Raw genomic sequence first — 13,610 nt, 5'->3', positions numbered from 1 at the left:
TATGTTGAAAAGCCCTTATATTCTTTAGCAAAGCACCGTATCCAACTGAAGAACCATAGCGTGTGGAGCCACTGAAGTCCTGAAAGATTTTTATTTTTATTTTAAATCTCATATATGCAAATTAAGGCCGTTTAGCTAAAATCACATTTCCTAAAAGCTAAGATTACATCTTAAGTTTATGATGGTACAACACCATGAAGCAGAACCATCAAATGTTTAGCATTTTGCTAGAGGAACTACTTTTGTGATTTATAGGTTATTAGAATAATGCTCACAAGATAGTAATTTGTGTGCGCAGGATTAAAAACTCAAGTCTCACTCTCATTCCATAATAGTGATGATGGACCATAGAAGTTAATTGTTTACCTTTGAAACTGTAGTTTGACAAAAAATAAATCTTAACTGAAGGTCTTTTTTTAAAACAGATGTCTCTCACAGTTGATTTAATATCAATCTAAAAGCACACAAGGGGACCTTGAGTAAAGTTTGTTTTTTGTCAAACATGACCAGCACTTCCACCTCTTCAGTACTGGATCTGCAGTACCACTTTCAACTGCACCACCAACAGATGAGAAATGTAACAGCAGCATCTATTTAGACCTGCAGGTGTGTGTGTTCTGTCTACAGGAGGGAAAGTCGTATCGGTTCTGTTTTGACACATCTGTCCAATATAATGTAGATTCAACTCCTTTTAGATTCTTCACATTTGAAATATAAACTGTTCAACCGAAAGGTAGGTTTAAAATTAAAAAAACTACAGGTTGTGTAAGTTTTCAAATACATCAGTTTTTGTTTTTTGCCCTATAGGTCAACACATCTCATATACTAAGAGAATCTGCAGATATAAAAATGCTGAGGCTGTTATTTCTTAAAAGTGACACACACATCTGTTTGTTTGACTTCCTGACTCTCCTTTTGGAGGATCTGCGGTTTTGTAGCGAAAGTGTGCTATGGTTCTCAGGGCTTTACAAGCCAGTTTCATGAGGTGCTTTGCATGTACAATAAAACAATATATTAATGTCATTACACTCAATTTTGAGGTAATTTCTGTACTTAAGTTCATTTACTTCAATTGCCAAGATGTTATGTTTCTTTTCTCCAGTGTTTCAAATCAGAATCATAGTACCAAGACAAATGTTTTATGATGATAAATCAGCTATTCACATATGGCGGCAGCAAATGTTCTACATACTGTATCTATAGCAGTAAATCTAGGTGTAGGTAATCAGTCATTTATATATTATAAAGGATCTGAAAATGGGCTGCTTTATGGGGGAAAGGGATATTGCCATGTCTTGACATTTGTCTGTCCTGAATATCTAGAATCGAGCTTTGTTATTATGACTACAAGTGCTGATATTTAGAATTAAAACAATTTTTGTCCCTTGATTTTGTTTCTCTTCTACATGTAAATATATTCATCTCAATGGCCAAATAATAATAATTTTAAAAACTTCAGTCAAATTTATATGATCTGTTGTAGTCGTATGGCCATGACGAGATTGAGATAAAAGCATTTTGGAGGATGCGGGCATCGATCCCGCTACCTCTCGCTTGCTTTGCGCTTACTGCATCCTGCCTTGTCCGCCAAAGTAAGCCCAAATCAGCCAATCACGTTCGTCCTGTGGGCTTACTTTTAACCAATCACGTCCCTCCTTGTTCTGCCGCCGATCTCGCGATCATTCCCTCTCTCGGAGCGAGCGCTCTACCATTTAAACTAATCCCCCTTGCAAAGTACAGAGTATTGACGTCATCAAATTAGGGGGAAATCCGGAGTGTTTTTACATTATAATTGCATTATAATTACATTATATTATTAAGTAAAGCCGCTGATGGTGAAACCCAGCCAATAATAGCAACTAAGCCACATTATAGCCAGTGGTGGAAGAGGTATTCAGATCATTTATTTAAGTAAAAGTACCTTGCTAAATGTAGTTAACGTGGTAAAATAAAAGTACTGGTTTGGCCTTACTGATATATGATAATACATTATATAATACGATTATTAATACTGAAGCATCAATGTGTACGCAGCATTACATTGTTGTTGCGGCTCGGGTAGAATACCTCTAAACTCTACTTTAGTATTTGTCTTTTTTAAGACTATAAATCACAAGAATCATTAGTATTCAGTTACACGAACCAGAGCGTGCTTAACTGTGTATTTTCTAGGTAAGATTTTAAATGACACATCTTTTATTTTATTGTCAATGCAACACTTACGGTACACTGTACTGTACACCTGGTAAGTTTAGCTATGCCTAAATGTGTCCACTGGTGCAGGGGTTGCGTGTGAATAGGAAAAACAAAGTTAGGTCACACCTGTGTGATTGGTTGTGTTTTTGAAAGTGCAAATGTGTTGTTATGAAGGACGAAAAGTAAATAATTTGGAGGATGCGGGCATCGATCCCGCTACCTCTCGCATGCTAAGCGAGCGCTCTACCATTTGAGCTAATCCCCCACAATGCATCGCGGAGGAGGACGCCACTTTATAAAACTAAATACAGAGAAAATACGACTTGTGTTTACAAATTTTGCTTTTTCGTTCTCTGTCAAAACTCGAATCTGCTGTCTCGTAACTTAACACGTTTTTGTGCACTGATTTTGTGTCTGGATCTTGGTATTCTCGCATTGCTCAAAAGTACTGGGATAAAAATACAAACTCACCACGTGTAAAGAAATCATCTTGCGGTGGCACCGCCTTTGATAAACCAGGGAAATGATATCCGGATTGATTCGGGCTCAAAATGGATTTTTTTTTTTTTTTTCTCCATAACTGAGGAAAATAAGGTCCTCAGAACACTGTTTGAAGCTAGAAAGGTGGCTGGGTCCGCCACATATAAACAAAGTAAAACAGTATGAAATTGTGTTGTCCTTTAAGGTGAGTTTGTTTATTCAGTCAAGTAAAGAGTTTGTTTTTTTTGTTTAGGCATAAAAAATCAGTCTGTGGGCCTGTAGCTTAATCTAATCCTTGAGAAGTCTGGGTACAGAGGTTTATGACCTGGACCAGGTCTAATGGGGTCTGTAGGTATCAAACAAAAACGGTGAAATCTCCCCTTTAGCATTTTCACAAATAAAATAAACGTTTCACAAATACAATCGCGGGTGTCAGGCAAAGTTAATGTCTTACCTAAAATGCCTAAAATGTTTTTACATCAAGAGGTGTCACAAAAAACAGACAATCAGTGTACAAACAGTCGCATTGCACGTTACGTTAATTTCCTCTTAACTTTCCCCTTAAGTGCCGAATCGGAAACTGGCGAATCGGAGGCTAACTTCAGCGTCTGACGAGACCTGTCTCCTCTGATCCCAAAACTACATAGTGCACGTTTTTAAAAAATGAGACAAAGAGACAAGAAGAAAGGAAAGGAAAAAAAATGAAAAGTTGGAGGATGCTGCATTACTGTTACTGCATCCTGCCTTGTCCGCCAAAGTAATCCCAAAGTAAGCCCAAATCAGCCAATCACGTTCGTCCTGTGGGCTTACTTTTAACCAATCACGTCCCTCCGTGTTCTGCCGCCGATCTCGCGATCATTCCCTCTCTGACAATTCGTCTGTGATAGTGATTTGGTAAGTAGTGAATTACTCTGTTATTTAACGTAAACTTTTACGTGTCACTTAAGTTAATATCAAATGTAGAATTAAATATTAAAAAGTAAAGTTAGAAAAATCGGCTAATATGCGATAATTATGTGTGGGGGGAAAAAAAGCCGCTGAGTAACGTCAGTGTTTGAATAGCGGTACAAAATGGCCGGTAACGGGACAGGTAACTTCACCATAATCACAGCGATTAACTGAGTCGGTTGTAGGCACAGGTGTGTTAAGAGCAATGATTTATTAATAGTTCATTAATCAATATGGACGGTACAATACGCCCGTATGAACGATAAACTGTATGTAACGTTATGTAGGACAAGAGATTTTACCATAATTTATGTGATGTATACCAATAAACTCAGATTAAGAAAATATGTACACTAAATCACAATTAATTGCTAATCTTGTTTGTTTGCAAAAATTACTGCAATGTCACATTTTCAGTGCTGTACCGAATGATATACAGTATTCACATATTATAATTTTATGTGATTTATCAAGTGGGGACACTAAAATGTTGTGCCTCATCTTTGACCCATATACAGGTATCTTTCAGATAACTAGAGCTAACAGTCTTTTCTTTTTTCATTCAGATAATGTATGCGTACCCAGTTTTTCGTCGCCAGTCAGCCACCTCAACCAGGCTGCTGATGGCGCACTCGGAGGAGGCAAAGACCCTCACAAACACCGGGTCTGGAAGGGCCAAACCCAAACAGGAGGTGCTGGCAGAGGCCACATCATTTGTCACTGGCCATGGTGGAGACCCAGCTGACAGGCTTCTGGTACTGGCTCACTGCCAGCTGCAGTTTGGCATGTTCCAGGGCCAGAGGTTTAGATGGCTCCTGGAGAACAGCCTTGGATATGCATTGTATTTACTGCACAGCATTTCCAAGGAAACCATGCAGGCAAACCCTCTGTCTGAGAACAAACAGCTGTTCCAGGAGTATGCCTCTCAGATCAGAGAGATGATGGTGGAACTGGAGAAGTTTAGCTGTAAGCAGGAGATGCAGAGGAAACTGGAGACCAGGGCTGCTTGATGGTGGAGTTTGGAGATTTTAAGGGTCGCTCCATGAAGGAAGTTTATGAGGACCAGAGCCAGAAGGACCAGGCCCTCATCAATTACCTGAAGACTGCTGATGCCCGGCCCAACACCAACATGGCCCTTTTCAAGACATATGTCTTGAAGAGACGCACTGCAGCTTCTACCCTCTCCTCTTCCACCTCCACTTCCGCTGCACGTCCACCTGCAGCCTCCGCCCTCCCGTCTTCAGCCTCCGCTGCACGTCCACCTGCAGCCTCCACCCTCCCGTCTTCAGCCTCCACTTCCTCTGCACCTCCAGCAGGATTCCAAAGTGGCGCATGGAAGCCCGCCACTGTGAAATCTCTGCTGGCGCGTGGGAAAAATCTGTCCCCTTCACAGCTGGTGAAAAAGTTATTGTCACCAGTTAAACTCTGTGAGTAGGAGTGTTAATTCTGAATTTCCCCTACAGCAGTCCTACATGTATAGCTTGTAGCGTTTTAACAGATTATACAAACTTGTCCACTTTTTTCCAGCTCCAGCACCGCACCTCACCTCACCTCCACCTTCAAAACCCCGGCAGCTTTTCCCTTCTGGTAAGTATGCACCATCTTACAGACATTTGTCTCTGTGTATTGTTAACAGTAGGCCTAATACTTTCAACATTTCCTCTCCAGACCCTGCTGAGATTGATGATGAAGAAATGGTATCTGCTGCAGCGCAATGTGAGGCACAGCTTAATACAGGTGTGTGGCATATGACACAAATGCAAATATGATGAATGTTTAGCGACAACACTAACCCGCAAATTCCACTGGATACGGTACAGCTACGTTACGGCTGCGTTACGGCCCCGGTACGATTGTGCTCCGGCTTCCTCGTCCGGCAACCCCCACCAGTTGCGTTTTGAGTCCGCTACGGCGCAGCTCCGCCGATCAGCTGGAGAAACGAAACCGAGGAATTCCCGCGATAATTACATTATCACACACGAACGCAGTTATATGTATGTGTTATAGACACAACAACACGAAGTGTTCCCGACCGACGGATTAGAAGAAGAGCTTGTATTTGTCTCTTTTTTGAGGTTTTTGTGTTTGTATTAACACGGAGTGTTTTATTTTGAAAATCAACCGGATTTCTTGTTGTTGTTTCGTGTCTGACTTCCTGTCTGCTCTGTGCTAAATTCAGCTGAATTGCTGCGTTGTGTTGCGGCGTCCGCCAGAATAGAAGTCCTGCATATCTGCTCCGGAGGGCTGCGGACTGCCGGAGCTGGCACGCAGCAGACACGCAGCGCAGCGGATCTGGTGGAAGTTAACACATAGACTAAAGTGCTACGGATCAGCTCCGCCGCCGTGGCGGAGCCGTAACGCAGCCGTACCGTATCCAGTGGAATCTGCGGGTAACAGTCGTTGTTCTAATTATTACAATAGTAGTTGTTACTGTGTCTGTGTGCATGTTTCATATCTGTGGGCATCCTTAATACTTGTGAATTCATTTTGCATAATTTTCCATGTGCTTACACTGGGTTCTTTGCTTCTTAATATTACTTAATGTACTACACTATCTACTACTAATCTTAACATTGTAGTATTTCATCATTAGTATTATTGACATTGTATTTTAACACTAGTATTATTAACATTGTACCATTTATTCAGTTTCTTTCTGTAGTATTTCTGCACTGTGGCACTTTGTGAGTTGCATTTATGGCATATTACTATCAAAACCAACATTCAGCCTAATTAATTTCTCCTTCATTAGCTCTTGCAGCCACGGTCCCTCGCGAGGCCTGTGCTGATCCTCCACCAGCAGCCCTCCTTCATCAACCAGCATCTCTCCTTCATCAACCGCCAGCTGAGCTTCCCAGTCACTGGAAGGATCAGCTTCCACCTTACCAGCAGGAGTGGATACGGCACACTCTGTTCAAGGCCAACCCACGTACCGGCAAGCCAGAGCTAGTGTCACAGCTGAAGCTTTGGTGGTATCCTCCTCAGCCCGCCCTCATTCACATCCAGCCTCCCGCCTAGCCTGACCACTTCTTCTGCCGGCCGTTGTTTTTGTGGATGCCCCAGAAGATGTGGCTGTTTCCTCTGGTCTGTGTTCGTCTAGCCTGCAGCAAGCAAAGACTAACAGCTGCAGGAATGTACAGAACAGTGCGGAAGGTGCTGGACATCGACGGGTGGTATGACCTTGCCACTGAGTACCTGGAGTGCAAACGCTGCTCCAAAAAGTATCCTGCTTGGTCTGAAGACATCTTAGGCCAGCTGGATATGGGCCACCGCAGCAAGTTTACAGCTTTGCTCACTTACAGGTAATTCATAATTAATGTCAACCATTATTAGGTGCTTTTATATGTGTTCTTGTTTTTTTGACATTACACTCCTTCCTTTCATTAGATACTCGTGTGGCATCCGTGTGCTGAGGATGATGAGGGAGAGGACAATGGGCAACAGTGTGACCCAGCTCTACAAAAAGCTGCAGGTACAACACAACGAGGCGTGGATGGAGCGTGTCCTGCAGTACCTGACAGCTTGCGAACCATTCACAAGGTCCACTGTTGTCCGCCCGTCCGTCTTTGCTGAGCCTCCCTGCTTACCTGCCCATCCCAAGCCCAAGTGGCTGTTAGCGGTTTACGCCAGGGACGTTCTCAGCCGGCTGCATGAGGTGTTGCAGCCATTACGTATGTATGGAGTATTTGTTTGTTTGTTGTTTTTGTTTTGAACACTGGGTGGTGTATGTGCGCCAGAAGACACATAGGTGAGCTCACCAGGGCAGGTGAAGATGATTGAGACCGGGGATGAGCACACAGTTTTTGACCGTGTAGCCATGCACACGCTGATGTTTTGTTGTTTTACCAATAAACAGTCGTGCAAGTAACAGATGGAGTACACGCATCCTAACTAGTTTGACCCAGTCTAGCAATCACGGTGGCTTTGAGTAGCAATAGTCACCACATATAAGTCAAAAACTCGCTCTGAAGGATCGTGTGGGATCATCAGTGGAGTGACTACAGCTGGTGAAGTTTGTGCGCTGCAAGCGGATCAAGTGGGATCCGATGTTGATCGTCAAAACAACCATCCAACCATCATCAAACCAACCAACCATCATCAAACCAACCAACCATCAACAAACAGCAGGACCCAAACTATCAAGGTGGTACTCAGTTCAAAATGCCAACTGTGCTGCAGAAGTCACAGGGGCAGCCAATGCAACAGGTCACCTTGGGCTGAAACTCCTCCCTTTTAAAGACTCCAGCCTCCACCAAGTTTGCTTTCAAAATGGCTCTAATATTTTCTTTCAACCGTTTATCACCAATCTCAATGTCATAGTGCTCAGCTATTTTTAAAAGCTGATCTTTAGTGTATTGACTGAGAAGATGATCGAAAGGGGAGTGAAAAAACTCATCCACCGAAGCCATTATCAAAACCCTGATTTTAATTCAGGAATGAAGCAAACAGCACAAAATCCACAATATATTTCCCCAATTACTTTATGTAGACCAGCATTTAGAGAAACCAAAAATCATAAGGAGAGTTCCCCCCTAGCCTTACCTAACAAAAACAAAAAAAATCTTACCTAACCAACTCAATCCTAGTCTTCTGGCAGTCACATGTGGGGGGTACTTATGCACGCTAAACCAGTGGAGTGGAGAAAACAACCAGCAATTGGCCACTTTCCCACAGCCACGGAGATGCTCCCGAGCTTTGCTCTACCCACGTTCACCACCGGCCTAAAAATTGAGAAAGATGAACCCCCTAAACAGGACTCACCCCTTTTCCTACCCGGGGAAAAACTCCTAGAACAGTGGCTCTCCACTTGCCAGTCCACACCGAAGAAAATCTGGAAAATACCTTAGTGGATCAACACAATCAAAAGGACCAAAATTCTCCCTTAACCAATCACCAAAACCTCAAACCAATCATACATGTGTGAATCTCCCAACCATTCTACCAGTAACAAAACAGAGCAGCAACTTGAAAATCTACCACCCTGAACAACAATCCCTAAACCTACTAAACAGTAAGTCTAATTCCACTCAAAAGATCGACGAGCCCCCATTTTGTCATAGCCCTGGCTCAGAGAGCAAGACAAAGTGGGAGACCACACACCTTTAAAGTAACTTAACTAAAATGTATTTATAAATGTTACCCAAAACAACATAATAAAGAAGTCTGTAATCTGTAGAGTCAGTAATGTATGCAGTGTTGTTTGTAATTGAAGTGTGGTGATGATAACACAAACAAACACACAAACCAAACAGGCAGCAAGTGGTCAGAGAGAGAGACAGAATGGGAATGAGGAGCCAGCTAAATAACCTGGGCCCAGGCTGCCCAGGTGAATCTCGTCCAATCAGCAGCTCCACCCATCTACCTGAAATGAGCCTGCAAGAAAAAACAAACAAAGGACGACCAGGAGAGGGCAGGGTCGTCACACCTTCAAGGTTTGAAAATTGCTGGATATGATGGTCAACAGTTCTATGAGCTTCCTGAAGTCTTAACTCAGAAGAAAATGCCTGTGTCAACATTATCTCAGATGAGGAATTGGCAAAGTGGCCATATTTGAACAGCATCCGTATTCCCTGCATCCAAGCTGATGTGGACTTGCTGATTGGCACGAATGCTTCCAGGTTAATGGAACCTTGGGATGTTTTACACAGCCATGGAGATGGACCGTACGCCATTAAAACTCTTTTGGGATGGGTGATTAATGGACCCCTTCAAGGGAGCAGCCAGGAGGAGAGTGGCTGCTCTGTGGCAGCTGTGCATAGGATTGCTGTTGACAGATTGGAAGAGTTGCTCATTAAGCAATATAATCATGATCTTAATGAGCAAACCTCAGGTGAACAGGAGGAGATGTCCAGAGAAGAAAGAAAGTTCATGGATATTGTGTCCAGCTCAGTCCAGCTTCAGGATGAGCATTACAAGATGAAGCTTCCATTTAAGACAGATGCTGTTGTGTTTCCAAATAACCTCAGTGTTGCTGAACAACGAATCCGTGGACTAAAGAAGAGGTTAATGAAGGACCAAACCTTTCACTGTGAATATAAGGCGTGTCTTGAGGATGTCATCAACAAAGGATATGCTAAAAGAGTGCCACAACATCAGCTGAAGCAACCTGATGGCAAAGTGTGGTACATTCCTCATCATGGAGTACGTCATCCAAAGAGGGAACGCTGCGGGTGGTGTTTGACTGTGGAGCTGAGTTCAAAGGAACGTCTTTGAATAAGCAATTGTTACAAGGTCCTAATTTGACCAGCTCCCTGGCAGGAGTTCTGACGAGATTCAGACTGGAGCCAGTGGCGGTTATGGCTGATATAAAAGCTATGTACCATCAAGCCAAGGTTGCTGATGAACACACAAACTTTATGAGGTTCTTGTGGTGGCCAGGCGGTGACATAAATCAGGAGCTAGCTGAGTACCGCATGACAGTTCACCTTTTTGGTGCAGTATCTTCACCCAGTTGTGCATGCTATGCCCTTCGTAAGACAGTGGAAGACAATAAGCACAAGTTTCCTGCTGAGTTGATAAACACAGTGACTCACAACTTTTATGTTGATGACCTGCTTAAAAGCAGTTGTCAGCTCCGTATATGACCCTCTGGGATTTCTGGCACCACTAACACTTGGGGCAAAAATTATGTTGCAAGAGCTTTGTCGGATGAAATGTCATTGGGATGATCCAGTACCTCAAGCTCTGCAACTACAGTGGAGAAAGTGGTTGACTGACCTTAAAAGGGTGGCAGACTTCAAGGTCAGTCGATGCTTTAAACCAAAGAACTTTGGGCAATCAACAAGTGTCCAGCTTCATCACTTCAGCGATGCCAGCCAGAGTGGATATGGCACTGTCAGTTACCTGAGGATGCAAAATGGAAAGCATATTCATGTCGCCTTCGTGCTTGGCAAGGCCAGAGTGGCACCTCTGAAGCAGATGACAATACCCCGCATGGAGCTTACAGCAGCTGCTCTCGCAGTCCGAGTGGATAGGATGCTTCAAGCTGAGCTGCAGCTCAAATTGGAAAAGCCTGTATTTTGGAAAGATAGCACCTCAGTCATCAAATACATCAGAAATGAGGGCAAAAGATTTCATACTTTTGTGGCCAATAGGATATCTGCCATCAGAGAGGCATCAGACATCTTGCAGTGGAGATATATCCCTACGGCACAAAATCCAGCAGATGATGCTTCAAGAGGACTGAGAGTGGAACATCTGTTGACCCAAAACAGATGGATTGAAGGACCAGAGTTTCTGAGGAAGGCTGAGGAGAAATGGCCAATTAACAGATTGGATGCTGACATTATTGATGGCGATCCAGAAGTAAAGAGGGATCTCATGGTGAATGCTGTTGTGGTTAATGATATCTCAAATGCCACTCATCAATTGATGACATACTTTTCAGACTGGAAGAAGTTAAAGAGCTCAGTTGCATGGTTTTTGAAGTTGAGGAGGACTCTACAGGAGTTGAGTCGGAAAAGGAAGCATTTGCTTGAAAATGCCCATCAAGATACTCAAACCAAAGCGGAGCATGAAATGCAGCAGTGGGAAGGTGTACTAGGTGGACAAAGTTTGTCTGTTGATGATCTTAATGAAGCTAAAACAGCCATCATTCGCTTCAGTCAGCAGGAAAGGTTCCAGAGTGAAATTGAAGCACTGAATAGCGGGTCTGGAGTGAAAAGAGAAAGCACCATTTATAAGCTGGATCCTATTATGCAGGATGGGTTGATCAGAGTTAGAGGTCGTTCGAGTAAGGCAGCAATGCCCGAAAGCACTAAACATCCTGTCATTCTCTCCAAGGGGCAGTATGTGTCCTCTTTGATTCTGAAGCATATCCATACTCAGCTCGGTCATTCTGGAAGAAATCACATCCTCTCCAGATTGCGTAGGAACTATTGGATTACAAATGCCAACGCTGCAACAAGGAAAATCATTGCAAGCTGTGGAGTCTGTAGACGACAAAGAGGAAAATTGCTTGAGCAAAAAATGGCAGACTTGCCCAAAGAGAGAATTTCTCCTGACCTTCCTCCATTTACCAATGTTGGAGTTGATTATTTTGGACCTGTGGAGGTGAAAAGGGGGCACAGCTTGGTGAAACGCTATGGTGTTATCTTTACATGCATGGCAAGCAGGGCAGTTCATTTGGAAGTTGCCTACTCACTGAACACAGACTCATCTGATGATCCTAATGACTTGGAAGCTCTAACTCCGAATCATCTGTTGACAATGAAAGGCAAACCAGCGTTGCCACCAGGACTTTTTGAAAGCGCAGATTGTTATGTCAAGAGACGTTGGAAGCAAGCTCAGTACATCTCTGACTTGTTTTGGAAAAGATGGATACAGGAGTATTTGCCTTTGCTACAGGAGCGCAATAGGTGGAATAAAGAAAAAAGAAATCTTGTTCCAGGAGACATAGTCTTGATAGCTGACCCTACAGCTTCCCGCAGTTCTTGGCTGCTGGGCAGAGTTCAGGACACCTTTGCCGATAAACGAGGGTTTGTGCGGTCTGCACGTGTCAAGACAAAGACTAGTGTATTGGAAAGGCCTATTACAAAACAGTGTCTTTTCCAAGCAGCACAGTAACTTTTCCTTTGGACCACAGGGAAAGTATTGAACTCTGAACTCAAGAAATGTACGGACTAATCTAAATGGACTAAAAAGGACTGTTTAAATGAACTTTATTGTGTCTCTATTTCTATGTAATGGCTTTATGTCTGTTGGATTGGAATTGTTTTGTCTCTAGCCATTGAACAATTAGGAGCCGGTGTGTTGCAGCCATTACGTATGTATGGAGTATTTGTTTGTTGTTTTTGTTTTGAACACTGGGTGGTGTATGTGCGCCGGAAGACACATAGGTGAGCTCACCAGGGCAGGTGAAGATGATTGGGACCGGGGATGAGCGCACAGTTTTTGACCGTGTAGCCATGCACACGCTGATGTTTTCTTTTGTTTTACCAATAAACAGTTGTGCAAGTAACAGATGGAGTACACGCGTCCTAACTAGTTTGACCCAGTCTAGCAATCACGGTGGCTTTGAGTAGCAATAGTCACCACATTAGGTGAAGGCCAAAATCACCTCCATCTTTGGCTCTGTCCTCAAGATGGACTCCACCAAAAAGGTATCACAGCCCTGTTTATATACAGAATTTTGAGTGCATACATAATAGATTGATAGAGATAGTCTTTAATGTCATTGTACCAACAGTACAACTACTGTACAACTACTAAAAGCAAAAGCAAAGCACACAATCACTACACAATCACTTCCTCATGACAATAAAACAAAATACATACAGCATACTAAAACTAAAAACTTAAAACATCAAACAAGTTGAAGCCTCAGGCATAATCATCATCATCATCATCATCATCATCACCAGGAAGCATAGTAGCAGCATCAGAGAAACAGAGATTTCAATATTGCACTTTTATAACAAGTAACACAGTTTTTAACTGCTTTTCTTTTCTGAATAGGTCACGAAGAAACTCGCTGGTGCTGCTGCAGGTACAGCTGCCTGGTGCACCAATGTTGGGAACGAGTATGGTCAAGTCCTTGTCTCGGTTCTGACAGCTGGTGAGGGACAAGCACTTGACGCCATGGCAGCTGGCCTGGTGAAGCGGTACAGTGAGGCGGGTGAGGCGCCACCCAAGGTGATGTATGTGGACAGAGACTGCTGCACTCAGCATGGCCCTTGTCGGGTGAAGGCCATGTTTGCAGGGTGGGATGAGCTTCAAGTGCGCCTTGACATCTGGCATTTCATGCGCCGTTTTGCTGGAGCCGTCACCACTGAGGCTCACCCCCTGTATGGCATCTTCATGTGCCCAAGTGTCAATATTTAGTGTGACCACCATTATTAACTAGCGCTGCTTTTCACCCTCCAGGACATGGACTTCACTGGAGCTGCACAGGTTGCTACTGGAGTCCTCTCTCTCCCTCTCTCTCCTCCATGATGACGTCAGAGAGCAGGTGGACAATGGACGACAGGTGGCGACAGCCTGATGAA

General features: G+C 43.4%; 1 protein-coding gene across 1 annotated transcript; it reads left to right on the top strand.

Moving 5' to 3' along the window:
- Positions 1 to 4,950: 4,950 nt before the first annotated feature.
- Positions 4,951 to 13,525, top strand: LOC311271823 (uncharacterized protein). Its single transcript, XM_084377709.1, has 7 exons — positions 4,951 to 5,051; positions 5,152 to 5,211; positions 5,293 to 5,361; positions 6,377 to 6,926; positions 7,012 to 7,279; positions 12,666 to 12,725; positions 13,081 to 13,525. The coding sequence occupies exons 4-7, from the start codon at positions 6,679 to 6,681 to the stop codon at positions 13,444 to 13,446; spliced, it is 942 nt and encodes a 313-aa protein (XP_084233835.1). The 5' UTR covers positions 4,951 to 5,051; positions 5,152 to 5,211; positions 5,293 to 5,361; positions 6,377 to 6,678; the 3' UTR covers positions 13,447 to 13,525.
- Positions 13,526 to 13,610: the final 85 nt, after the last annotated feature.

Source organism: Pagrus pagrus (genome assembly GCF_965226575.1).
Source record: "Pagrus pagrus genome assembly, chromosome: 16".
Taxonomy (NCBI): domain Eukaryota; kingdom Metazoa; phylum Chordata; class Actinopteri; order Spariformes; family Sparidae; genus Pagrus; species Pagrus pagrus.
The sequence above is the reverse complement of the archived record's forward strand: the minus strand, read 5'-3'. Positions and strand labels throughout refer to the sequence as shown.

Excerpts from the sequence above, each read along its gene's own strand:
- LOC311271823 (XM_084377709.1), top strand. The coding sequence starts at position 6,679 with ATGCCCCAGAAGATGTGGCTGTTTCCTCTGGTCTGTGTTCGTCTAGCC. Across the intron at positions 7,280-12,665 it reads TTCTCAGCCGGCTGCATGAG|GTGAAGGCCAAAATCACCTC; the intron begins GTGTTGCAGCCA and ends TCACCACATTAG. Across the intron at positions 12,726-13,080 it reads AGATGGACTCCACCAAAAAG|GTCACGAAGAAACTCGCTGG; the intron begins GTATCACAGCCC and ends TTTTCTGAATAG.